General features: G+C 56.7%; 2 protein-coding genes across 5 annotated transcripts; both read left to right on the top strand.

The window, feature by feature from the left end:
* Positions 1 to 1,135: 1,135 nt before the first annotated feature.
* On the top strand, positions 1,136 to 11,950 carry CENPM (centromere protein M). Of its 2 annotated transcripts, none has more exons than XM_047067318.1 (6): positions 1,136 to 1,240; positions 1,788 to 1,867; positions 3,157 to 3,249; positions 5,388 to 5,467; positions 6,664 to 6,755; positions 11,124 to 11,950. In XM_047067318.1, exons 1-6 carry the CDS (start codon positions 1,184 to 1,186, stop codon positions 11,262 to 11,264), a joined length of 543 nt encoding a protein of 180 aa, XP_046923274.1. In that variant the 5' UTR covers positions 1,136 to 1,183; the 3' UTR covers positions 11,265 to 11,950. The 2 variants fall into 2 exon arrangements, with proteins under 2 accessions (XP_046923274.1, XP_046923275.1); XM_047067319.1 differs by lacking the exon at positions 1,136 to 1,240 and adding an exon at positions 1,568 to 1,654.
* An 8,394-nt stretch (positions 11,951 to 20,344) lies between these two features.
* On the top strand, positions 20,345 to 24,006 carry TNFRSF13C (TNF receptor superfamily member 13C). 3 transcript variants are annotated; one of them, XM_047066637.1, is made up of 3 exons: positions 20,345 to 20,762; positions 21,115 to 21,360; positions 21,753 to 24,006. In XM_047066637.1, exons 1-3 carry the CDS (start codon positions 20,432 to 20,434, stop codon positions 21,932 to 21,934), a joined length of 759 nt encoding a protein of 252 aa, XP_046922593.1. In that variant the 5' UTR covers positions 20,345 to 20,431; the 3' UTR covers positions 21,935 to 24,006. The 3 variants fall into 3 exon arrangements, with proteins under 3 accessions (XP_046922593.1, XP_046922592.1, XP_046922591.1); XM_047066636.1 differs by having other exon boundaries at positions 21,112 to 21,360; XM_047066635.1 differs by having other exon boundaries at positions 20,346 to 20,762; positions 21,031 to 21,360.
* Positions 24,007 to 25,888: the final 1,882 nt, after the last annotated feature.

The raw sequence follows: 25,888 nt of genomic DNA, 5'->3' as shown, positions 1-25,888 counted from the left end.
GAATGGCCTCTCTGCTAAAGTAGCCTTGGAGCAGAAACATGGAGGAAGTGAGGAAACGAGCCAAGTGACTATGGGGGAGAAGAACTTTTCAGCCACAGGGAGCCGCAGGGACAAGGCAGGAGGTGGGAGGATACTTGGAATAATTTGAAGAACAGCCTAGTGGCCCATGTGGCTAGAGGAGTGTAAGAGGGAGAAGAGCAGAAGATGGGTCAGGGAGATTGTCAGGGACCAGAACACACAGAGCCTCACAGTCCATGTAAGCCGTTTGCAATGTACGCTGAATGAGATGGGAACTATTGGTGGGTTTTGATCAGGTTCTGTTTTATAGGGATGACTCAGATTGCTGTGTGGAGAAGAACCGGCAGCCCTGGGGACCAGAGTGGAAGCAGGCAGCCAGTGAGAAAGTTGTTACAATAGTCCAGGTGAGAGATGGCAGTGGCTTGTCCTAGTGGTGGTAGTGGAGGCGGTGAGAAGTGGTCAGCTTCTGGATGCATTTTAAGACTAGAACTCGCAGGCTGGCTTATGGGTTGGAATGCGGGGGATGAAGAAGAGGAGCCAAGAATGACCTCAAGGTTTTGTTCTGAGCAGCTGCATGGATGGAGTCAAATGAGATGGGGAAGAAGAAATGAGAGGGGCAGGTTGGGAAGGAATCAAGAGTATGATGAAATGGGGTGCCTGGGTGGCTCAGTCCATTAAGCCTCGGACTCTTGATTTCAGCTCGGGTCATGATCTCATGGGACATGAGATTGAGCCCCGAGTCAGAGCCTGCTTGGATTTCTCTCTCTCTCTCTCTCTCTCTCTCTCTCTCTGGCCCTCCCCCGTCGCGCGCCCCTCTCTCAAAATAAAGAACCATGAAAAAAAAAAAAAAAGAGCATGATGAATGAGCCTTAGTGAACAAAAATGAACAAATGAATCACTGAACACCTTCTTTCTCTGAGGCAAGGCCTGTCCCATTGACAGCACTTTAACAGCCGGGGGGGGGGGGGGGGGGGGGAGGGGGGCCGGAGCTGGAACGCCCCCATCAAAAAAGCGGATGTGGATTCCTTTAAGAAAGTTGCTCTACCACGCGAAGCCCCGCCCAACTATGGTCACGCGACCCTCGGTCTTGCCCTTAAGGGCGGGCCTCCCGCATTTTGAAAGATCCGCGCGCACTTCCAGAGCTGCGGTTCACCCGCCGACTGGGATGTCGGTGTTGCGGCCGCTGGACAAGCAGCCTGGCCTGAACACGGCCACCATCTTGGTAGGCGTCAGCTGCTCCGCTTCCCCTGACCGCCTTTCCTCTTTGGCGGGGCCTCCACCGTCTGTCTGGCCCTCTGGGCTCTCTGAGGTTCTGAGGCGCGCTTTTCGGGCTGGGGTGTGGTGGGCGGGAGGGCCGCATTCTGAACCAATCGGAGTAGCCGCCCTCTGAGTCTGAAGGACGCCCCCACCAATAGGTGCGCGGAGGGCTCTTTTCCGGTTTCTGATTGGTGGGGCGGCTGGGCGGGCTGGGACCCGGGAAGCTGTGTTCAGCGCCGGACAGGTAATGGTTTTCCCAGCGTCTCTTGGGTCCTGCCTTCCGAGGCAGAGTCTGGGGCAGTTAAGAAGTGCTGTGCAGACAGTACTGGAGCGGGTGCATTCTGGGCCCTCAGCTGGGGCCTGGCGGAGCCCTCTCTCGGTAAACGGCGTCGTGCGTGTGGGAGCGGGAATCCTGGGAGTCGAGCGGTCTTGGGTCTGTGGCCTGATCCCCAGGCCCTCCAGCGGGACTGCCGTGCCCAGGCATCAGTAGGCCTCCTTCTCTCCCCTGACAGCTGGTGGGCACGGAAGATGCTCTTTTGCAGCAGCTGGCCGATTCGATGCTCAAGGAGGACTGCACCTCGGAGCTGAGGGTGTAAGTAGCTGAGGCTGGGGCGGCGGCGGGGGGGGGTCCCATCGCTCTGCCGTGGCTGAACTGCAGCCTGCTCTTGTAGGCGGGCAGAGGAGCTGCCAGAGAGGCGGGCGCAGGTGGGGCCAGCCCCTCAAGGCGTGATCTGCCTCCAGCTAAGATACCCTCCATCACTCTCTCACACATGTGTTCTGTGTTCCCCTAGCACTTGTCATCATAAGAAATGTCCTTGTTCCGCTGTTTGTTTCCAGCCTGCCACCCCCGTGGACCCAAGGTCAGCTCCTTGAGGTCAGGGGCTTTGATTTTTGTTCACTAGTGAATCCCCAGTGCTTTGAGCAGTACTTGGCACAGAGTAGTGTTCAGTTACCCCCCTAATTTGGAGAAAAGATGACTAAGCAATTAGGTTTTGTTTTCTTTTTCTAACTGGTGGAGAGTAGAAATAGCTGCTGGTGGGAAGCAAGGGACTGAATGTATGTGGGTGTCGTTGCCCTTCATAGATAAGCTGCAAGGGTCCGTATGGAAGGAGCATGACCCCACTCTAAAGGGTGCTCCTCCGTGGGAACTTGAAACACCCCTTACTAGGAGAATAAACCCCGTTACAGCACTTTAAAGAATCTCCAATGAGGGAACAAGTTCAGGCGAGAGTGATGAAGGTGACTTACCCAAGGTCACATAGCTGGTAATTGGCAGACCTGAGATTTGAGCCGACTTCCATTGCCCTCCAAGGGGGTTCAGTCTTAACCCCTAGTCTTCACAATCTAACAGCCCTCTTCTGGGTCTCATCTCCCTCCCAGCACACAGTGTAGCTGGCTCACCCCATGCCATCTTATAGCCCCAAATCCCTCTTGCCAAGGCAGTTCCCAACTTTGAGGCAGAAGGAGTCAGACAGAAGTCATCTAGAAAGGACCGGCTCTGCTCTGCCCCTATGCTCACCTGAGGAGTCTTGCCCACAAAAGCATCAGGGGCATAGGGGAGGAGCCCTTGACACCGTCTTACCCTAGGAAGGTCAGTATGTGAATGGTCACTGTGATGTGGGTACATATATCTTTAGTCTTCCAATTTTTTTTAAACGTTTGTTTATTTTTTGAGAGACAGAGAGAAAGCACGAGTGGGGGAGGATCAGAGAGAGAGGGAGACACAGAACCTGAGGCAGGCTCCGGGCTCTGAGCTGTCAGCACAGAGCCCAACGTGGGGCTCAAACTCAAGGACCGTGAGATCATGACCTGAGCCCAAGTCGGACGCTTAACTGACCGAGCCACCCAGGTGCCCCAGTCTTGCAATTTCTTGTTTTTCAGCCACCTGGCAAGGTCCCTCCCTCTGCCCTCCAGTGTGGATCGGCCCCGAATTGACTTGATCGTGTTTGTAGTCAACCTTCATAGCAAATACAGGTGAGATCCAGAGAATGGGTACCTTCAGGGCTCAGGTAGACCTGGGATGGTGACCTCACCTATGCCGGGAAGGAGAAGACACAGGGAGAGGCTGCCTGGGGTTAGCCCAGAGGATGAGGATGGGGAGCCAGTGGCAAGTGTATGATATTTTAAAGACACTGATAGGGGCACCTGGGTGGCTCAGTCGGTTAAGCGTCTGACTCTTGATTTCAGCTCAGGTCATGATCTCATGGTTCGTGAGTTCAAGCCCTGCATCGGCCTCTGTGCTGACGTCATGGAGCCTGCTTGAGATTCTCTCTCCCTCCCTCTCTGTCTCTCTCAAAAATAAATTTTAAAAATAAACATTAAAAAAAAAAAGACTGGAAACCCCAACAGTGCCATCAGTCATTGAGCTAATGTTTTCTGTAGCCTTCTCTGTATCCCTGATGGCAGGCACAGACATGAATGAAATAGACCCCTGTCCCCAAGGTGTTCCCAGCCCCCTGGGGGAGGAAGCTAGACTCTTGAACACAGAGCTGTAGTAGCTAGCATAGGTACTATAAAAAAAGGATGCATTGGGCTATGAGAGCCCCAGCAAGACCTGTGACTCTCAGGACATAGGGCAGGGTAGACTTTCTGCTGGAGATGACCAGGTTGAGGTACCGAGGTAAAACTGGGAGTGAGCAGAAGGTTCCAGGTGAAGGGTTAATGTAAAAGGTAAGAGGAGCATAATGTGTGCACAGGACTGTTAAGGCTGGTCCAGGGTCAGGAGCCCAATGTAGTAGCCAGGGGAGCATGAGCGGGTGGTGATGCTTGGGGCCCAGCCTGGCCTCCCTGTGGTGCTGGCAACCTGGGGACAAGACTGCAGCCAACCTGGGGAGTACAGAAGAAGGTTCGCTCTCTCCCTCTGGGGGCGATGGCTGACCGAGGGGAGGCAGGACACAGCATCCAGCACAGAAACCAAGGCACATGCCTCGTCATGTGGTGTGTGTTAAGTGAAGGCTGTAGTGGAAGCACCTGGAACCAGGGACAGATCGATACCAGCTACAGCCAGCAGCAGGAGCAAGTCCAGACCCGCTGCCTGGCCAGCTGGAACAGACGAGCAGTGACTTGGGCCCACAGTGGGGCAGAGAAAGGGCTGAGATCTGCCATGATTGCCAGAGGTCCTGACTCAGCAGATCTGTTCTTTGGGTGAGACCCATCTCTCCACCAAAGCTGACTGGGTCTTTGGGGAGATCCTGCTCTGTAGTCACACTTAGGGGCCGAGAGCCACCCTTACTGTTTGCCTTAGGCCTTGCTTGTTCAGGCTGAAACCTTGGCCTGGGTCACCTGACTAAGATGGCTTTTTGACCAGGAGACGACAGATTTCTTTATCATTCCTTGGACACCAGTGAATGAAACCCTTGGCCCAGAAGGTTAAAGCGCCCTTTTCCTGGAGGAAAAGAGTGTTTTCACATACTTGATGTAACTGTAAATACTCTAACCTTATTGGAAAGCAATATGGCAATACCTAGGTACATTTATCTATATATTTATTTGCCTACCTATTTATTAAGTTTATTTATTTTGAGAGAGAGCACGAGCAGGGGAGGGGCAGAGAGAGAGGGAGAGAGAGAGAATCCCAAGCAGGCTCCGCACTGTCAACACAGAGTCCGATGTGAAGCTCGAACCCATAAACCGCGAGATCATGACCTGAGCTGAAACCAAGAGTCGGACACTCGACTGACTGAGGCACCTGGCGCCCACCTAGGTACATTTTAAAAAGACACATAGCTGTGACGCAGCCATTCTACATCTAGCATCGGTCCCACAGAAACATTTGTCTGCATGTGTGAGAATATATATAAAGGAAAAATTCATATGCAAGAGGAATTACACCCCAAACTGTCAGCAGCAGTTACCTCAGGGACGTTGAGACAGAAGGTGCCGGAGAGGAGACTTCCTTTTTACAGAATACCTCCATATTCACTATCGGATTGTTGTACAGGCTTGAGTCATTTTGTAATTAAAAATACTCCAACAAAATGAAAGATGAAGTATTCCTCTAGGGGTGTTTCCTCTTACCCTCCTCTCCTTCTTTGGCCTCTCTGGGTTGAGGAACGCAGCCCTCCACCTTCTCTGTGGTAAGGTTTGTCCTGTGGTTCGTTTTCTCGCGCCAGCCTCCGGAACGTGGAGGAATCCCTGCACCATGTGGACGCCACCTTCTTCCTGGGGAAGGCAGCCTTCCTTGCCACCGGCGGTAAGTGCATCCTCCCCCACCCCCCACCGCGGGCGCTGTGTGGCCGGCACTGCGGTGGGGGACTTCTTACTGAGGCCACCCAAGGGACCAAAGAACGTGAGCTTTGGAATCTGACCTGTTGGCGGTGTCTCTGAAAGTGAATCTGAGCAGATCGTTCTGCTGAGATAATTGCTAAGAGTTGCCTGGCGGTTCCCTGTGGCTTGCAGAGTAAAAGCCACGGTCGGTCCTGTAAAGGCACAACTTTGGCCTTCCACCTTCCTGTCTAGTCTCATCTCCTGTACCCGTCCCCTTCTTTGGTTCAGCTTCTCCTTCTCTGAGCAAGGCCTGCCGTTCCTGAGAGACTTTGTAACACTAACGGCGGAAATAGCAATAACTGACCTTTATTGAGCCCTCACTGCACACCAGACACTGTTCTAAAAGTGCTTCGTTTCTGGATCACTTAATCTCCGCTACAAACAACCCTCTGAGGTACATACTGTTATCTTGGTTTTAGAGCTGAGGAAACTGGAGCCTTGAGGTGAACCAGCTTGTGCAAGGCCCACAACTAAAAAGTGGTAGAGCCCATATTCATACCTAGATGGTCCTATTCCAGAGCCCATGCCCTTCGTGATTCTATCATATAGCTTCTCCTGGATGCTTTTTTCTTCTTTGTCTAGCTAGCCCCTATTTCCTGTCCCCTCGGAGACACCTCCCTGACCAGCCCTGCAGTCTGGGCCCCGAGGTGTCCATCCCACGCACGCTTCTGTCGTATAGACTCCCCACCCTTCCACCTACACCGATGGCGTGTCTGAGCTGCCCTCCTCCACCCAGCTGAACTGCAAAGTCCTTGGGGGGAGGGCCTGGCACAGATTATGCTCAATGAGCATTGATGAATAAATGAAAGCCGGGTCATTTCTATATATTAATTCACCGAATCTCTATAGTAACTCAGTGGAGTGGGGGCTGTTACCATCCTCCTCTTCTAGATGAAGAAACTCAGGTTTTTATAGAGCACTCTCTCAAAGCCCTTTCAGCTTTATTTTCTAATTTAATGATCTTGGCTGCCCCGAAAAGAAGGTTGAACAGGACTGTCACCTCACTGACTAGTAAGCAGCTGAGGCCCAGAGAGAGGTAGTGAATGACTTCGCCCAGTGCTTCCTGGATGACTGCTACGAAGGTAGAGATTACAGCCTGTAGCATTCACGGCTTCTTTGCAGCTGGGCGAGAGAGTCACTGCAGTGTCCACCGAAACACAATCGTGAAGCTGGCCCACACCTACCGAAGTCCTCTGTTCTTCTGTGACCTGGAGGTAAGGACAATAATCAAGGGGATGCAGGGAAAGGGCAGTCAGCACAGTAGGTGTGTCGAGAATGCTCTTGGAGAGTCAAGTGCCTGAGTGTGGAGGTCCTGATGTGGAGACACAAGATCCTAATTTGGATCTTGGCTTCTCTGCTCACTGGCTGGACCTTGGGTAGGTCTGTCACCCTAAGCGTTGGGGCGCACAGATGTAAAGTAGGGTGACAGTATGCATTCAGCCTGAGTGCCTCTTTCATGCCAAGTGCAATCACTTGTTGCCTTCTCTTCTTTTGCTTCGTTTTCTCTCATAACTAAGTTTTATATATATGTCATGTGGGTCCTTGTTAATATCTCACTCTCCCGCTGGGCTGTAAGGGCTGTGAGGCCAGGCGTCTTGTCTGTTTCATTAACCAGTGCCCCCTCATGCCCGTCCACAGTCAGAATGCCCCTGTTCCCCTTACTCCCCTGGACCCCAGACCTTGTCTAGTCCCAGCCTGGGGCAGGGCATCCAGCAGGCAGCAGGGAAGACGGGTGGGTGGATGAGTAGAGGGTTGGAGGGACACATAGGGTGTCCGTTCTGTCCCAACTCACTTCTGTTGGTGTTTCTCATAGGGTGAGTCTAATTATAAGCGTCTCAGAGCAGATTTCTATTTTGCTGATATACTTCGCTCTCCAGCCTCACTTTCTGGAACATGAATCCTGACGTTTTGCTAAAAGTGCTCAGCAGCTGTCCCCTCTGGGAGGCTTGCTGAGGGCTCCCGGGACCTGGGCCACCCCACCCATGTCGCAGGCCTGCTTGGTTTTAGAGTGTGTTTATTGGTTTTGAAGTTCATTTCTGCTGTGTTCTTGGTCCTGCACCTATCCCCAAAGGTAAAGTGATATAATGCAGAGAGAACTGAGTCAGCACACTGTCCCTTACCACCACCCAGACCAGGGATTCTTATTCATGGGTCTGTGGACCCCTCTGGCCTGAGGGTAGAATTCAGGGGATCGGTGAACTTGTATGAGAGAAAAAAAAATACTTTTTTTTCCCATTAAACTCTAAGTGAAATTTGGCGGTGTGAATACAGGCAAGAGATGTCAGTCTTAGCAGTATTTGCCTGGGGCTGTTACCAGCAGAAAGGGCAGATATTTCCATCTCATAAGAGGATGGGGCAGATCTCCTTGTTCAATGCATCCATAAAGATGCGCATACCCCTTGGTCACAAATTCGTTTTTCATGCTTGACGACTATTTTAGTCAGCACTCTGACCTCACAGGACGCTGAGGCCTGGGGCACACGCGAAGTGCCCGCCCTTCCAGACTTTCCCCACAACATACCCCAGAAACCCAAGACTTCGAGAGGAGAGGCAACTCGCTCAGTCATACAGCTAGTAAGTTAAACGGTAGAGCCAGCAGGTTTGCACGCTGCTGTCTCTTTTCCTTCTTAGGCTGTTAACTGTGGCTTTGAACAGTCACTTCCCCCACGCAGCCTTCGTCTTCCTATCTCTAAAGGGGAATCATCATCTTTGCCCCACAGCTCAGGTACCTTAAACCTTAGGCGGTTCTGGCTGAGGGGACCCCCAGCCTGGCGCCGTGTGGTGTAGTTCTCTTTGTGGTCAGTAGGTGGCAGGCCGTACCAGGTATGAGGAGCCTGACCAACCACTCTCAAGGAAAAGGCCTGCGTCTGCCCGTCTAGTTCCAGCCGTAGCAGCTGGCCTGCTGGCAACGCAAACCTGGCATTCCCTCACATGAAGCACCCGGTGGTTGGACAGCCCTCACTCCTCGTACCTGTGCTGTCCTTTTTATTTATTTATTTGTATTTAGTTAATTTTTTTTTTCAACGTTTTTTTTTTTGTTTTTTTTTTTATTTATTTTTGGGACAGAGAGAGACAGAGCATGAACGGGGGAGGGGCAGAGAGAGAGGGAGACACAGAATCGGAAACAGGCTCCAGGCTCCGAGCCATCAGCCCAGAGCCTGATGCGGGGCTCGAACTCCCGGACCGCGAGATCGTGACCTGGCTGAAGTCGGACGCCCAACCGACTGCGCCACCCAGGCGCCCCATGTATTTAGTTAATTTTTTTGAGAGAGAGATGGGGTGGGTACAAGTGAGCGAGGGGTAGAGAGAGAGGGAGGGAGAGAGAATCCCACGAGGGGCAGAGGGGCAGAGAGAGAGAAACGGGGCTCACCCGAAGTAGGGCTCGAGCTCACCCGCGGGGAGTGGGAGAGGTTCGAACTCATGAACCGTGAGATCATGACCTGAGCCCAAATCCGATGCTTAACTGACCGAGCCACCCAGGCGCCCCCTGTGTTGTCCTTTTTAGGGCACAGTCCTCCACATATCTGAGTTTGAGCTTCGCCATGTTTTAAGGTCTTGGCACGGTAGGAATTATCAGCCCCCTTTTACACGTGAAGAAACACATTCACGGAGCTGTGGGATTGGCCCAGTGAATTTATCTCCTAGCTCTGCTCTCCTAGCTCTGCCAGTGAGGCCCCGCGCTGCTCCCTGAGCACACGAATGAATCAGGCATGGAGCCTGCCCTCTCAGAACCCGGTGAGGCAGAGACTTCTACCCCCGGCGGCTAGACCCAGCAGTCATGGTGTAGACGTGAAGGACGTGCAGAGACCTGGTGGCCTGGCATGGGAAGAAGCCGTTCCTTCCTGTAGGTGACAGGAGCCATCTGATGTAGTCAGGCTTGGGTTTGGGGGCCGCACCTCTGGAGTGTCGTGTGTGGATCGGAGGAGGCTTGGCCAGAGCTGAGGCTTGGGGTCGAGGCTGCTGCAGGAGACCAGCTGGGGAGCCTGAGTGAGACCGGCAGCAGCAGCTGGGAGGCCTCTTTCTGAGACAAAGGCCACGGAAGTCAGAGTAAGGATTTAGTCAACAGATATTTTTAGGTACTTACAGTGTGCCAAGCACTGTTCTGGGCCCGAGGGATGCATAGAACAAAACAGTAAAAAAAGGGGAAAAAAAAAATCTCAGCTCTGTCGTAGCAGAGGAAACATGTAAAGAAGTAAAATGCGTGGGGCACCTGGGTGGCTCAGTCATTTAAGCATCCGACTCTTGGTTTCGGCTCAGGTCATGATCTCACGGTTCATGAGTTTGAGCCCCACGTCGGGCTCTGCACTGAGCACGGAGACTGTTTGGGATTTTCTCTCTCCCTCTCTCTCTGCTCCTCCCCCAGTCATGCTGTCTCTGTCTCTCTCAAATAAATAAACTTTAAAAAAAAAAAGGACAAAAAAAAAAAAGTAAAACGCGTTAGAAAATGAGGATGTGACGGTCAAGAGGCGGTAAAGCAGTAAGGTTTAGTGTCAGTGGCCGGGGGTGACTGTTAAAGAGATCTGTGGAGGCGGTAGGGAGGCAAGCCGTGGAGACTCCTGGTGGAGGAGCACATGGGGCCAGAGGAGTGTGGAGACTTGCCTGGTGGGTCCAGGGTCCCCCAGGGAGGGCTCCCTGGAGATGCGTCAGAGTGACAGCGGGGCCAGAGCCGGAGGGCCTCATGGGTCTTAGTAAAGGCAGTGGCTTTCACTCTGAGTAAAACTGGAGCCACAGGGAGGGGTGTGGGGGCAGGGAGGGGTGTGGCCCGACATGGGTTTTACTTATTTTTATTTTCCACTTACGTGATGTGGGTTTAAATGGATCCCTTAGATGTGGCACAGAGGAGGGGGCAGCCCGTGAGGCCAGAGGAGAGGAGAGGCCAGGGGAGTGTGGGGTCCCGGGGGCAGGTAGAAAAGCATCCCAGGGACGGGGCGCGGCTGGGGCAGGGTCTGCTGAGAGGACACTCGGGGAGAAGGACAGCTGCCTCTGGATTTGGAAAGAGGAGTCGCAAGTGACAAAGGCGGAAGCAAGAGCAGGAGGGCCGAGGGTGCCCAGTCCCTAGTTTGGGCGACTGGTTGGACGCTCATGCCCCCTTCCCCGGTCAAAGCAGGAGCAGAGGGAGGACGAGCTGGTCCTGCGGCGCCAGCCCCGTTTGGTGGGGGAGGGCGGCTCAGCATCGTTCTTCCTTCACCAGGCACTGATTCCCTGGTGCCAGGCCCTGGAACAGAGTCACCCGCCCTACGTGACCCCACCCCACAGCGCCTCTGGGCCCCTGCCTTCAAAAGCAGGGACTCTTTGTTGATGGCACCTCCCTGTCCCCCTGAGGGCCGCTGCCTGTCGGCCCCCCTTTTCCGTCCCTCAGCTCCCAGGTAAGGAGCCTTCGGGGCCTCTGCCTCCCGGGCACTGTCTGGAACTAGCCCAGATCCAGATCCCTGTTCTGCGGCCACTAGACAGTTCGTTTACCCAGCTTCGCCAACCTTGCCTGCTAAGCCCCGTATCTCGGCTTCCAGCCCCTTCTGGCGGGCCGTGCGGCAGGACCGGTTGCCCCCGACCCGCCTCCCCCATCCTCTCTTCTCCCCCTGCAGATAGAAGGCTTTCGGGCCACCATGGCACAGCGCCTGGTACGCATGCTGCAGATCTGCGCTGGCCACGTGCCCGGTGTCTCAGCCCTGAACCTGCTGTCCCTGCTGAGGAGCTCTGAGACCCCGGCCCCAGAGGACCTGTAAGGGCTGCTGGCCCCCGAGCCGCCGCTCCCCCCGCCTGGTGACTGGTAGACTTCCGCTGTCGCTGAAGACGGGGTCGGGGCTTGGTGGGCCCTGGCTCAGCGGTCAGATGCCCGCACGACCCGACTCGTCCCAACTCGTCCGCGCTCCAGCGGGGAGCCCAGCTGGCGGGCCTGCAGCTCCTTCCCTCCCGCAGAGCCCGTGTCTTCACCCACCTGCCCGGATACATCGCCACTTCAGGCTCCATTTGAACAAAGCGTCCACGGCTCAAAACGATTCAGAAAACCGCCGGCCTCCTCCATCACCTTGATTTTGCAGATGAGGACACGAACTCGGAACAGTGAGGAGGGCCGGGCAGAGGGGGCATTGCACTCTGTGACCCAATCCGACCCACATCCTGGCCTTGCCGTTCTTCAGGAACCTGGTGTTGCCGTTTGGAGCCTCAGTTTCCCCGGGTGCGGAGTGGAGGTCGTCCTGCTGACCTTGTTGCGTTGTGAGGACCGAGTGAAGTGACCGAGGGGACAAGGCTGTGGTTGTATTTCTCCCTCCACTTGTTGTGTGCTCTAGGTATTTCATAATCCGTTGTATCAAGGTGCCAGCCAAGTGCTCAGGGAACAGTAACCATTGTTTGAAATCACACAGAACTGGGTTCAAAAGCTGGTGCAAAGCCAGGAATTAAACCGTTTGTGAACTCCTAAGTTGCGGAGAATTATGGGCTGGCTCCCCGCTCGGCAGTGAGAGGTTGTGCCTTGACCGTGGCTCCTCTTCTCCTTTGGGTCTAGTTAGAATTTGCCAAAGTGCCAGGGTCGGAATCCAGAAATGCTGTCAGCCAGGTCGGGGCTCCTGCCGCTCCTCGGTGGCCAGCTGGGCACACAGGAGTTTGGGGGCAAATGGGGGTTGGTGGACGAGACCTCAGGAGGAGAGCCAGGTCTGGGCTCCCTTGGACCATGCCGGCTCCCCCCACCCCTACCCTGCTTGTCTGTGCTGGGGCCTCCTTGTGCCCCAGCCTGGCACCCCGGGCAGGGCCGGCACTGCCACAGCCCCAGCCCCAGCCCCAGCCCGTGCTCTTTGCGAGATTGGGCCGACTTGAAACTCATGGCGGGCGTCGTGAGGACAGGGCCTGCCCTTCTTTCCGTGGGCTTCCGCCAGAGCTTGACCCAGCACCGCACCCCTAGTGCTCAGTAGGGTTTGGCGGCCAAACACCGGGCTGATTTGAGGCCACCCTGTGGGCCCCCCTGAGAACGTCAGCTGTGCAGATTCGGGTCAGGGTCCCCAGTGTCCCCAACACAGCAGGGCACCGCACGCTCCAGTCTCCTCGCGCCGCTGCTCCTGTGACCCCCAGCAGATCTGTGAGGTGGACCATGTTTCCCTACTTCAGCTGGCAAAGCACTGCTGTCACCAGAGGCGTGTCCTTGTCACACAGCCATTCGGGCAGCCGACCTCCGGCCCCACCTTCTTCTTCCTTCCAGTTGTTTTCTTACGTGCCTAATGGTCGAACAAAGGTTTGGGCACTTCTGGGCAGGCCTGGACTGGCAACACAGAAGTGGACGCACAGGCCTCATGCCCGAGAAAGCAGCTATTGGGAAGGGCAGGCTCTTAAGGAGCCACTCGCTTGGGGCGGGGTCCGCACCTCAGGACAGGACTGCGAGGTGCCAAGGTGGCCATTAGCACAGGGGCAGACCTGCTGGGGGAGGGGGCGGGGAGCAGGGCAGGAGCGCTGCCCGTGCCAGGACAGTCACGGCTTCAAGCACGGGGCTCACAACACGCCCGCGGCCCGCTCGAGGGGCTCCTCAGTGTCGGGGAAGGCAGGCCAGCTTCTGTGCTGAGGTGGACGCATCCAGGGTTGAAGGAAGAGGCCAAGGTGAGGGGTAAAAGTGGTTGTTGATCTCAGAGGAGATGGGCAGGATCGGCAGAGGTCCAGGGAAAGCCAGCCTTCTCGGTAGCCTGGGTCATAAAGGGTGGGGTTTTGCAGGGCAGCGTGGGGAGCAGGTGGAGGGCGGGCAGGTCTTTGGGAGCTAATGGAGCATGGTATCCAAGCAGGGGAGGAAGGCAGTGTGGATACAGCCTGCCTGCCTCTGTTGAGCATGTCCCTTATCGGAGACAAGGGGAAGTCCTCCTGTAACCCTTAGCCTCCCCCTAGCTGGCATGGGGCACATCTCTCTCTCTCTCTCTCTCTCTCTCTCTCTCTCTCTCTCTCTCGTCTCTGTGCCGTGTTTTCTTTGCCACCTGGTGCCATTTAACAAGAGAAGTGGCATCACACTCCAGCCAAGGACTTGAGAGCTTTCCAAGTGCCGGGGGAACACGATGCTGTCAACTGCTGCCAGCTCCAGCGGGCTTGGCAGGGGCCCAGGAACCAGAGGCCGCCTCTGCCCCACAGCAGAGCTGAGCAATCAGTTCCCAACCAGCAGTTAGCGGCCCTCCCAGGCCTGCTGCCCCCGGCCAGGGAGTGTGGCTGCTCGGCCCTGTCTGGAGGCCAGGGATACGGCCTGGGAGGCAGTCCTATCAAGGGAAGTGATGGAAAACCAGTCTTTACGCCCCAGTGGTGCCTGGAATTGGTGCTTGGTGCCGTGTGGAATCACCACGGTGGAGGGAGATGGGAGAGGCTGCCCTTGGCTTCTTATGATCTCGTGACCTTGGGCAGGTCACTTACCCTCCGAGAGCCTCAGGTTCCTTATCTGTAGAATGAGATCAGGCTAATTAACACCTTTCGCCCCAGCCGGTGTCAGGACTGAGCATGAGAAACCGTTATTTTAAACACAAGACTTTAAGCAAACGTCAGAACTCTCGGGCTGGCCTTGGTCTCAAGGTGGGCATGTTGGAGGCAGTTACAGGGGGTGGGCTAGCGGTCTGAATGGGTGGGCGGCCTGAGGCTCCTGGAGGAGAGGCCTTCGTGCCGGACCTCGAGCTGCCGCATCCATGCTGAGTATGCGGAGGGAAGAGGGGGGTTCGGGCCCCTGCTGTATGGATGAGGTATCTGAGGCTCTCAGAGGGGCGGGGCCTGTTCGGGGTCCCAGGTTCTTTGTTCCTGGGGCCCACCCCAGGGAGCTCACACCCTCCGTAGGAGATGGCCCGGGCCTGCGTGTTCTGGCCCTGATCTGATGGTGTTTCCCACCCCTGCCGAGGAGGGGGCTCTGCAACGTGGCACCTGAGCCTCCTTCACCCCTCAGTGAGCAAAGGCAGGGGCGGCCCGGGGCTGGGCTCAGACAGGGGACCCTGGTCACAGAGGGGAAGTGATGCAGTGGGAAAGGACCCAGCCTCCGAGTCTCACTGACTTGGGGTCTGTGGCCAACCTGCAGTGTGACCTGGGGCAGCTCACTTCCTGTCTTCCCGTCCCCACGGCCTCTTGAGAGGTTCTTGTAAGTCTCAGCTGCACCTGCCCCGTGTGTGCCCTCCACAGGCTGGTTGTGCCCAGGGGTGTGGGCGGCAAGGGGAGCCCTGGGGAGTTCTTGAGATAAAGGCCTGCCACAGCCTGCCCCTCCCCCCATGTACCTGGTGCTGGGCCGGGCCTACCTGACCGGCCCCCGGGCAGAAAGGTACCCTTTGCACGAGGTACCTGCTGGCTTAACCTCCTTCCCTCAGCCTCCCCTGGGGCCATAAGGATGCAGGCAGAGAATCAGTGTGGAAAGACTTCTCGTAGATACCTGGAGACTCAAGGGGCAGAGGCGTGGAGGGTGGGGACAATGTGATGGGTTGTCAGGCCCTGCCCAAATCTGAGTCCCACCTGAGTTTGACCCTGTGGACTGAGGGCTGCTGAGGACCAGCTCTGGAAGGGAGAGAGGGTGGGTTGTCCCAGTGCCCCTGACCTGGACGGAAGGCAGCCTTCCTTGGAGGCCGCACTCTTACGTCAGAAGAAATGCCAAAGGCATTTGGGGATCCCCGGGAGCTAACATTTGGCAGATGCCCGGTCTGGCGATATAATGGCCCTGCAGAGCCAGGCCCAGAGGGCTCCCAGAACCTGATCATCCTCTGCCGTGTTCAGCCACAGGCTCCTCAAGGGCTGGACCTGACCTCCTCCCACCTGCTGACCAGGAGAGGACCCCACAGATGTGTGTGCCGTGGTAGCAGTGGTGAGAGCTCAGGACCGGGGGGCTGCCTGGCTCGCCCCTGATCCTTCTGACCCTGCTTTCCTCTTTGTAAAGTGATATTCACGATGCCACCTCCCCTACAGGGTTGAGGCAAGCACTGTGGATTCATGCAGGGCACAGGGCCAGGCAGGTGACTAGTCGGTACTGGCCACTGCTGTTTTCCTGGTTGCTGTGCCGTTCCCTGGGCCTCGTCTGCTCCTCCCTAGACATCGTGGGGGAGTCACTCTCCCCTCCATCCCTGTGTTCCGAGGTCTCAGCAAGCCTTCCCGCCCCCCCACCCCAGGCCCTCCCTGCCACCCTTCCCTCCTGAAATTGTCTCCCTAGCACTTCCCAGCCCCTTACCTACTGTACGGTTTCACCATTTAGGTTTTGTCCCGGTTGTCTCCCCAGAACGTAGAACAGTGCCTGGTACATAGTGAATCTCAGTAAATATTTGGTGAACGAATGGAGGTGTCTGCTCACGGAGTCGGCCTGTGCATCATTCATTCGGGACCAAAAATCTGAAGGAGGTCCAGAGCCAGCGGCCCTTGTCCCCGCCTGGTGCCTTGAATGAGGCCTGAGGGAAGGCAGCCTGGGGAGGCTCCCTGCTCTCTCACCTCCCCACCCCTGCCTTACAGCAGCCTTCCACCTTCCACCTGCTGGCCTGGAGCCCAGAGATGGGGACTCTACTCCCAGTGGCTGTGATGCTAATGAGCTGGGGTCTCCATTCTGACCTCACTTTGAGGGCCGTGTCCTCTATCTCCGGGCCATGCTGAGAACGGGCTGCCCTGGCCAGCAACCCCGAGGAGCGTTAGACTGCGCGTGTGTGTGTGCACGTGTGCATGTATGGAGGTGGGGATGAGGGCTGGAGGACAGGCAGCTTGGGCCTGTGAAAATCTGGGCAAGGATTTTGTAACTGCTTCATGGAAGGGCGTAGCTGCCCTTGCACAGCTTGGAGTCAGGGGGAGAAGGGCCGGGGACTCTCCAGCCCCACAAGGACTTTGTATCCATCCCCTGCCTCTCCCACCCCTTGTCCTAGTGTCCAGAGGCCCAAAGCCACATTCTTCCCGCTGTCCCCAGCGAGAGGGACTTTCTGGCAGTGTCCTATTTGTCAGAGCTAAACACACGAGAAAGGCAAAGGGAGTCTCTACCCTGGGGACCCTGGCCGCTCCTGCTCCTGTGACGAAATCGAAATCGAAGGGGAGAGCCCACAGGGCCCAGGAGGGCAGGGAAGTCAACAGAACAGCTCACACTTCGGACCCCTGTATGAATCACAATACCTGCTCTTCTGCAGGAACTTACGTGAGAATTTAAAGGCGCAAGGCAAGATAGGAGGAAAAAGTCCACAGGCTCCCTCTGGGGACAGCAGGGAAAGGCCCCTTCTTACTCACAGATTTCTGTATTGTTTGAGGGTTTTTTCATGAGAACGTGTTCAGGTATTACAGAATTACAATAAAAGCAATTTTTACGTCAGGAGCGCATGCATCCTGGGTCTCCGCGTACTTTCACAACTAGATCTAGGGGGCCGGGCGTCTCTGTCCCCCAGGGACTGCCCCAGCTTGACACTGAGCTGGTCCAACTGGCAGTTTCCCCATTTCCCCCACCCTGTCCCCGAGGCATGAAGGGCACCGGCCACGCTTCGCAGTCGGGTGGGCACAGACCCTGTCCAGACTCCCCGTTCGCACTGGGTCATCCCTTTGCCCTCGAGAGTCCCTGTTCCCCATCTGGAAAACCGACATTATAATACTGCCTGTGTCAGAGCCATTGGGAGGGTGTTTCGGGGGGAATTTGAGGGACAAAGATCGTTGGAGACTCCTTTTTCCCTGACCCCAAATTAATTATTTTTTTAAACAATTCATCAGTGAACGAAAACGTGAGAACATTAAGACACATTCGATTAGGTAGGCTTTTTTCAGCTACAAAGTCCCTTATTTTCTATTCAGTACGTATGAGGTGATGATATCCAATTATTTAAAGTAAAAACTATCAGGGCACCTGGCTGGCTCAGTCAGTGGAGCATGTGACTCTTGATCTCGGGGTTGTGAGTTCAAGCCCCACGTTGGGTGCAGAGATTATTAAATAAATAAAAATAAATAAAAATCTTGGGGCACCTGGGTGGCTCAGTCGGCTAAGTGCCCAGCTCGGCTCTTGATTTCGGCTCAGATCATGATCTCATGGTTTGTGAGATTGTGCCCCACATTGGGCTCTGCACTGGCAGCACAGGAGCCTGCTTGGGATTCTCTCTCTCTCTCTCTCTCTCTCTGCCCCCTCCCTGCTTGTGCTCTGTCTCTTTCCCTCTCAAAATAAATAAACATGAAAAAGATTTTATTTTATTTTTTTTCAACGTTTGTTTATTTTTGGGACAGAGAGAGACAGAGCATGAACGGGGAAGGGGCAGAGAGAGAGGGAGACACAGAATCGGAAACAGGCTCCAGGCTCCGAGCCATCAGCCCAGAGCCTGACGCGGGGCTCGAACTCCCGGACCGCGAGATCGTGACCTGGCTGAAGTCGGACGCTTAACCGACTGCGCCACCCAGGCGCCCCGAAAAAGATTTTAAATAAAAATCTTAAGTGAGTAAAAATGATCAAAAGAACAAAAATTTGCAAAAACCACATTGATTTGTGAAACTAACTCCTCTCTCGGACACGTCTCCGTCAAGAAGTGACGTAGAAGACTTGAATAAAGAAATTCCTAATCTCGACTGAAGAGCTGTGTAAACCAAAATAAGGACTACGTTGAGGATTTAACCTAGTATTTACCACATTGGTCTGTTGGGGAAATTTCTCTTAACTGCAGAGTCGAGATTCAAGGCCTCCCGCCCCCTCCCCTTTCAGGAGCCACGAGTGAAGAGGTTTGTCCAGGGCCAGGCACCTGCCCATGCCACTGACCTGGATCGCACACGCTTCTCGCTGTTACCCCTTTGTCCTGGGCACGTGCTCGGGGCACACAGGAGGCACCGAGCGAACGGTCGCTGTCCTCCTCTGGCTTGGGCCCCTGAAGACCACCTCCCGTGCTTTCTGCTGGAGCCGGTGCAGCCACAGTGAGACAGACAGAGGCCCACGCGGCCCGTGCAGAAGTGGCTCACGGAAGTGGCCCCAGGCCGGCCCCACTGGCCCACCCTCTCCTAGGGACGGGGTCCTCACGCCAGGTTCCCACAAGACTCCGTCCGCTCGGCCCGAAGGCGTGAGGTTTAAAGGAGGCGTCCGGGTCCAATGTAAGGGCTCTGCGGTCCTGAGAGCGAAGGGTAGTAACGGCACCACTGTGATGAGGGTGGGGATTCCGCCCCCACCTCCCTGCCCCCGCTCCCCTCCAGGCCCCTGGCTCCCCCACCCCCTCACCGCACACCCACACTCGCACCCACACCCACCATCCCAGACCCACTTCTCCTTTGCAGCTGCCCTGCCGCCTACACCTTCCTGCCATGGAGTTGCTGGCCCGTGGGCAGGGGACGGAGAGGCAGTGGGCCAGGGCTCCTGGGGGTCAGCCGACTCAGGGGTCCGTGAGTCCTCAGGGTCCCCTGAGCCAGAAACCTGGGGACCAGCCTTTCTCGCCTCACTCCACAGCATCACTCTTTGCTCCTAAACAACTTCTATAGTTTTACTGTTTTTAAAATTTGTTTAAAGTTTAATTTATTTTGAGAAGAGAGAGAGCACAGGGGAGGGGCAGAGAGAGAGGGAGAGAATCCCAAACAGGTTCCGTGGGGCTTAATCTCCTGAACCCGTGAGATCATGACCCGAGCCGAAATCAAGAGTTCGATGCTCGACCGACTGAGCCAACCAGGCTCCCGGCTCCTAAACAGCTTCCAGATGGTTCCCCTCCCTGGTCCATGGTGTCCTGTCTCCAACTCTGCAGCAGCCAGAGAGAAGGCCCCTTCTAAAGCAGAGTTCAGAGAAGCTCTCCTTTCACCCCAGCACCTCCTGGGGCTCCTCACTGCCCAGGAGCCTGAGGTCTGAGGCCTGGCCCATCTGCCTCCCCCCCAGTCCTTCTGCAGCATCCCCTGAGGCAGCGGCCATGCTGTCCCCTCTCACCTCTCTCTGCCTTTGCCCTTGCCAGTCTCTGCCTGGAAGCTTTCCCTACACCCTTGCAGCTGCTAAAGATCTACTCCTGCCCCCAAGCCCTTGCCCTGTCCCCTGGACAGTAATTCCTGCCTCTGTGCCCCCCCACCCCAGACCTGAGTGCTTAGGGGTCTGGTATGGCCCGCCACATCCGTGCTGAGGCTCTCTGCCAGGCCCTGCCCCCAGGGAAGGGGCAGCAGGTGTCAAGGAAGGCAGAGGGGGCCTGTGCGTATGTCTGACGCTCAATCTGAGAGAGACGTGGATGACAGACAGGTGGGGGAACCCAAACACTGGAGAATAGAGACAGACAGAGGGGACCTCCGTGAGACACAGAGGCAAGCAGGCCAGGATTCACACAGCCCTGGGGAAAGGAGTTGGGATGGGCAGGCTGCCCACGGGGTCTTGGTCTGTCTGTTCATCTGTCCGTCTGAGTCTCTCTCCTGCCTAGGATCTGGAGACGGAGCTGTCTGTCCTCGAACCCTCGGCTACCCTCCCCCTATCCTGACTGTGCTCTCTACTCCAGCCAGAGGGTCCCCACTATCACGCAGATCTGACTATGACACTCTCTGCTTAAAGTCCTGCACGGTTGGTTCCCCAGTGCCCTCAGCCAAAGCTCCTTAGCCCTCAGTTGAGGGCCCAGCCTTCTAACCCAGCACTCCCTGGGCCCGTCCACTGTTATGCTCCCTTAGACCCCCCTCCATCTGGCGAACACCTCCTCCTCATCACCTCCTCCACAAAGCCTCCCTCTCTCTCCATGTCTGCTGCTGCGAGGCCCTGTCTTTCGCTAACATTCAAAGAACTGAACCCGCTCTGCCCTGGAAGAGCAGGAAGTTCCCCCAGAAGAGGAGGCAGGTGAGGTGGGGGGGACATGGGGGTTGGGGATTGTCTGGGGCTGTGGGCTGGCCTTGGGGAGAAGGACGGGGAGGCCACCCAGAGGGCTGTGTCCTGACTACAGGGGCCCATCCTTTGCTGTCCGAGAGAAGGCCCCCATCCGAGCCCAGCGGGGTCCCAGCGCCCAGCAGAGGGCGGCCCGCCCAGCATCTGGGGGTGATGGTTGAGTGGTTGAATGGAGGAACCACAGGTAGAAGAGAAGGTGTGGGGTGCAGGGCCTCGGGGCCCTGGCGGAGAGTGGTCCCACCCCAGCAGGCCGGAGGGCGGGGCACAGTGGGTGGGTCCTCCCGGTTTCCTCCTCTGGCTGCTGAAGCCAGACTCAGTCCCGGCTGTGTGCGAGGCAGCATGGGCAGCCAGAGGAGAGGTGCCAGGAGCCTGCGGGGCAGGGAGGGGGCAGCCCCCACCAAGTGTGTGGTGGACAAGTGCTTTGACCCTCTGGTCCGAAAGTGCGTGGACTGCAGGCTCCTCCGGACGCCAGAACCCGGACCGGGTAAGAGTCGACCCGCTCTGCCAGCTGGTCAGCGGGGCAGCCCTGGGGAGGGGGAGGAGGTTCCTGCTACCGCTGCCCCACCGCTGCCAGAGCCCCGGGCACGGCCCCCATCTGCCCCAGGATGGGTGGGGAGGGGGCGACTGGGTCGATGGGGGGCCGTAAGCAGGGACCTGGATGGGGACCAGCGGTCACCACGTGGCCCTCACCGCCCCTCTCTTTCCCTTCCCCTGTCCACCCCGCCCGGCCCTCCCTCCCCTCCCCGGCCCAGCCTCGCCTCCTCCCGACCCTCCCCCTCCCCGGCCGTCCCTGCCCCCTGCCCCCTGCTCTCTCTCCCCGTCCGCTCCGCCAGCAGCCGGGCCTGGCAGCCTGGCGCCGGGGACCGCGCTGCAGCCGCAGGAGTCGGTGGGCGCGGGGGCCGCCGCCGAGACCGAGGCCGAGGCCGCGCTGCCTCTGCCCGCGCTGCTCTTCGGCGCCCCCGCGCTGCTGGGGCTGGCGCTGGCCCTGGTCCTGGTGGGCCTGCTGAGCTGGAGGTGGCGGCGGCGGCGGCGGCGCCTGCGCGCGGCGGCTCCCCCGGGGGACCCGGACCCGCACCCGCACGGTGAGCTCTGCGGGAGTGGGGGCAGTGGGAGGGAGACTGGACCCCGGGGCAGTGTGGAAAGGGGGAGGTGGGGGGGGGGTGGTGCGCGGGGCACCAGGGCGGGCTCTGAGGACCTCAGGCTGAGTCGGAGTGAGGGACACAGCTGTAGCCTCCCAGAGCCCTCTGAGCAAGAGACACAGGGCTCCCACACTTCTCCCTTCCCCCTGCGCTCCCCGTTTTGCCAGCGCCCTCTGCGCTTCCTGTCCTGAGGGCCCATCACGTGCCACCCCTCCCCACCCCTGCAGGGGGTAGTTCATGACTTATCTCTCCATTGGAGCTTCCAGAACAGGAAGGGGGGGGGGAAGGCTATGATGCAACCCTGACCTTGTATTCCCTGCCCCCCCCCCCACCAGAGCCCTCGGACGATGTCATCATCCATCCCCCGAAACCCCTTGATGCCACAGCTCCCGTCTGGCCTCCACCCAGAGAAGACCCAGCCAACACCCCACCTGCCCACAGTGTCCCTGTGCCAGCCACAGAGCTGGGCTCCACTGAGCTGGTGACCACCAAGACTGCTGGCCCTGAGCAACAGTAGCGACGGAGGGGGCAGGAAGCAACCCCTGTCCTCCCTGTGAGCTGTCAGCCAGGGGCCTGGAGGTTGGATTCGGCTCTTGACTGCAGTGCCCACCTGCCCCTTTTCTGGGAACCTGGCTGCTCCCCAGCTAACCCCTGCAGAACCACAGACTACAGACCGCAGAGTTCAGACGGCAGCGCGTTGTATGGCATGTTAGCGTGTGGCTTAAAACCAGACCATCTCTGGCCGCCGTCGAAGGTGGTGGCTGAGCTCCTGTGCCTCCGTGTGGCTGGGGCACTCTGTGTAGGAGGTTTTTCTTTAAGTGCAGGGAAGCCACCGTAAGCCAGAATGAATCTAGGAAAATGAGTAGGAGGATGCTTAATTTGTAGCTGGGTGTTGTATTTCTTTAATACTTGCTCTCGGAGCTGTCCTGCTTTAAAGCTGATGCAAATGGCAGCGATGAGTAACCAACTGAGGGGTTTGCTTCAGGGTTTAATAGAAGGTGATTTTGACAAAGAGCCTGGATTGCGCTGATTCTCGGGTATCTGTACCCCAGGGTCAACCCTGCGCTTGGCCCAGTCTTCTAGGACCTAAGATGCCTTTTTCACCCTCGTAGCAGCTTCCAGAGCCCCCAGCTTGCACCGTGAGAGGAGGTATACAGCCCCTCTGGGGCTAGACTGCAAACTCATGATGAAGGCACACTGCCGAAAATCTCCCCAGAGACCCCACCTGGGGTCCCAGCTGCCTTCAAGGCACACTCAGCTGTACCTAGGGAAAGGCCCAGAACCTGCAAGAGGTTCCTTTGTTCAGAAGCCAGAGCGGGGCTGTGGCCTTGAACCAGCGGGACCGGATGTCCCTTGAGCTCCCCTCTGTCTGTGGTCCACCCTCCTCAAGCTAGGCCCCAAGTGCTGGGGTCACTTGGCCATTCTATGCCAGCCCCTGGGATCACCCATTGTCCTAGGGGAATTGCTCCTCCGACAGCAGTGCCCCCTGCTCTGCGGCCCAAGGCTGAGACCATCTCCTCTAGTTGTGGACTGTGCTACACTTGGTCAGGTGCTGCCTCTCCTACCGGCCCTCCAACACAGGGTTAGAAACTCCTGACCGGATTGGACAGTCCTTGGGACTTGTCACCGCTTAGCGCCCTCACAAGAAGCGTGGACTAGGAGTCAGAAGACGGAGTTTTGGGTACCATTTTGTCTCACTGGAGAGCCTTGGCCATGCTCTGTTGCACGCATCAGATGCTTTCCGCCCACCTCTCCCTGACCTTCCCGGCAGACCTTCACCCTTCCTGCCCACCCCCTTTCTCAGCCCAGAAGATGGTCTGGAGCCTCCAGGACCCTGACCCTCACAGTGAAGTCTTCCTAGCCACTCCCTCCCTGAATGCATCCCAAGTGCCCCTACCCGCAGGCTGCCAGGTGGCTGGGGTAAGGTCAGGTGGCTGGCGGGAGGCAGGAGGGTGGGAAGCAGGCCCAGACATCCAGTCCCCTTCAACTCGGGATGGGGGGAGTCTGAGCTGTTCCTCCTGGCCACTCCTACCTCCCACTCACCTTTTCCACCGCAGTGGGGGACCGGGCCCTGGAGGTAAAACAAGTACGTAAAACCCCTCTGGGGTCCAGACATGCAAACCGCTGTGTCCCAGTCAAACCCCAGCTTCCCCTCTGGTCTCGGTTTCCGTTTCTGAAAAATGGGGGGTTGGATGCAAAGTGCTCCTCTGGGCTTATGGCCCTTAGAGGAGAAGAACTGGAGAGAACCTTAAAGAATCCTTACCCCCACCTCCCTCCATTTTATAGATGAAGAAATTGAGGCCCAGAAGAAGCAAGTTTCCTGGGAGAAGAACCGGGAGCAGAGGCGGGGGGAGAGGTGGGCAAAGAGGGGGCCAGTCTCCCCCAGGCCCCAGTCAGGGACCCCCACCGCCCAGGGGTTTCCAGTCCCTGGCTCTCTGTCCGGGCAGTGCTTTCGAAGGAGTCTTCATGAAGTTACTGCATTTGACCTTAATGACAGCACCTGGAGGAGGGCATGGGTATTTGCTTTAAAAAAGGTTCTTGTGTTTTGTTTTTTTCTTTAGAAAAAAAAGGGACGCCTGGGTGGCTCAGTCGGTTAAGTGTCTGACTCTTGGTTTCTGCTCAGGTCACAATCTCACAGTTCATGGGTTCAAGCCCCACATCGGGCTCCATGCTGTCAGCGTGCTTGGGAATTCTCACTCTCCCTCTCTCTCTGGCCCTCCCCCACTCTCTCTGTCTCTCTCTGAAAATAAATAAATAAACCTAAAAACAAAATCGAGACCTGATTTGTTGACATTTTGGAAAGTTCGACAGTGATCCAGGGTGGAGTCTATGGAGAAATGACCCATAACCGGTGGGTTCTCTATGTAATTGTAATTACATAAATTCATATCTTGGCTGCCATATTTGGTGAGTTTTCTCTTGTCTTTAAATACTTTGCAAACAAGATTTTCAATGTTTGTAAAGTTTTCCGCTTGAGCCTTTGGTTGATTTTGGTTTTTGCTATTGTAGCTGAGGCAGGAGTACCTCCTCGGCATAAATCTTTGCCCGAGTTTTTTTATGGCCCCTGTTGGTTGAATTGATCTGCTGAAAATCTGATTTCCTGAAAATCTAAATTCTGTTCATGTCCATGAACAGGGATTAGATGTCCCATTTTGCAGATAGGAAAAACGAGGCCCGGGAGATGAAGGGATCTGGCCCAAGCTGCCACTAAGCAGTGGTGGAGCTGGGCCAGACCCAGGCTCCTGTCCATGTCCAGAAGGTCATTGGCCCAGGTGCCCTCCTTGGGAGTGCTGACTCCAGGGATTGATTCCAGGCTTTACGTCTTGTTTTCATCACTACTCAAAGATTTCTTTCCCAACTGGTCTCTTTTGGCTCTAAGAGGCACCCAAGATAGACTTTGGAAAAACTGCTTGTTGGGTGGGAACCAGCTGCCCCTCCCCCAAGCCTGTGTTTCTGGCCAGTTTTTCCTGAAGGAGGGTCTGGTTTCCCCGGGGTCCCCAGGGCTCAGGCAGGTGGAGGCGGGGTTGGCTCAAGTCTCAGTTCCTCCTGGGGCTTCCTGCAGGCACTTTTCACTTCCTGCCCAGCAGCCCTGGGCTCTGGGCTCCTGGTGGGGGTGGGGAGGCCCAGCTGGGGAGGCCAGGGAGGAAGGACTTGACCCCTTACCTCCCGTTGTCTCAGCAAGGATGGCCCCACACAGCCCTTGCCTTTAGAAGCTGGTGGCATCTCTCTGAGCCCGTCTCGTCTTCTAAATGGAGCCCAAGGGCCAACCAGCTGTCCGAGATTAAAGAGGTCATGTGGCAAGTCGGGTCCTCATCCTGGAGTGCCTCCATCCCATCCTTCCCTGGGACGCAGACACTTCCTGCCCGGAGCCCCCAACCCTCAGAAATTCTCCTGGAAAGCTAGTTTCCCAGAGCTGGTCTGAAGCTCTAGTCTCGGCAGTTACCACTCCCACCGCTCATCCATTTACTGTCCCACTGATCACACCAGATCCAAACACACCCGCTCTGTGCCAGGGCCATTCTGGGCAATACCTGGAGGGTGGCCTCAGGCCCCACCAATAGGTCCTAGTGCAGTGGGAGAGATGGAGTGAGACACAGGGACAGGGCTGCCGATCCCTGCCAGACCCAGGGAATGCCCCAAGCAGGGAGGTCATTAATCCAGCGTCTAGAGCATGCTTTGGACCGTGGGAGGTATGCCCTGAGTCTTGCCCAATTTTCCTACTGGAATGGAGCAGAGAATGGGCATTCCTGGCCCAAGGGACTGCGGAAAAAGGTACAGAGGAGAGGGCACAGAAGGGGTCAAGAAGCAGGCCACAGGGGCGGGGGGAGCTAGAGGGTTGAGCACCATGGCCTCTGAGTGCCAGGTGAGGCTCAGAATCTTCTTGGCACATAAGGGCACCCATCCTCAGGGAACCCAGGTGCTTCTCCAGCCGCACCATGTAGCGTCTCACCATTCCCTGTCCCGTTCCCTC

Source organism: Lynx rufus, unplaced genomic scaffold, assembly GCF_022079265.1.
Source record: "Lynx rufus isolate CCGP_SWC_20201006 ecotype Redwood Valley unplaced genomic scaffold, mLynRuf1.p SCAF_7, whole genome shotgun sequence".
Classification (NCBI taxonomy): domain Eukaryota; kingdom Metazoa; phylum Chordata; class Mammalia; order Carnivora; family Felidae; genus Lynx; species Lynx rufus.
The sequence above is the reverse complement of the archived record's forward strand: the minus strand, read 5'-3'. Positions and strand labels throughout refer to the sequence as shown.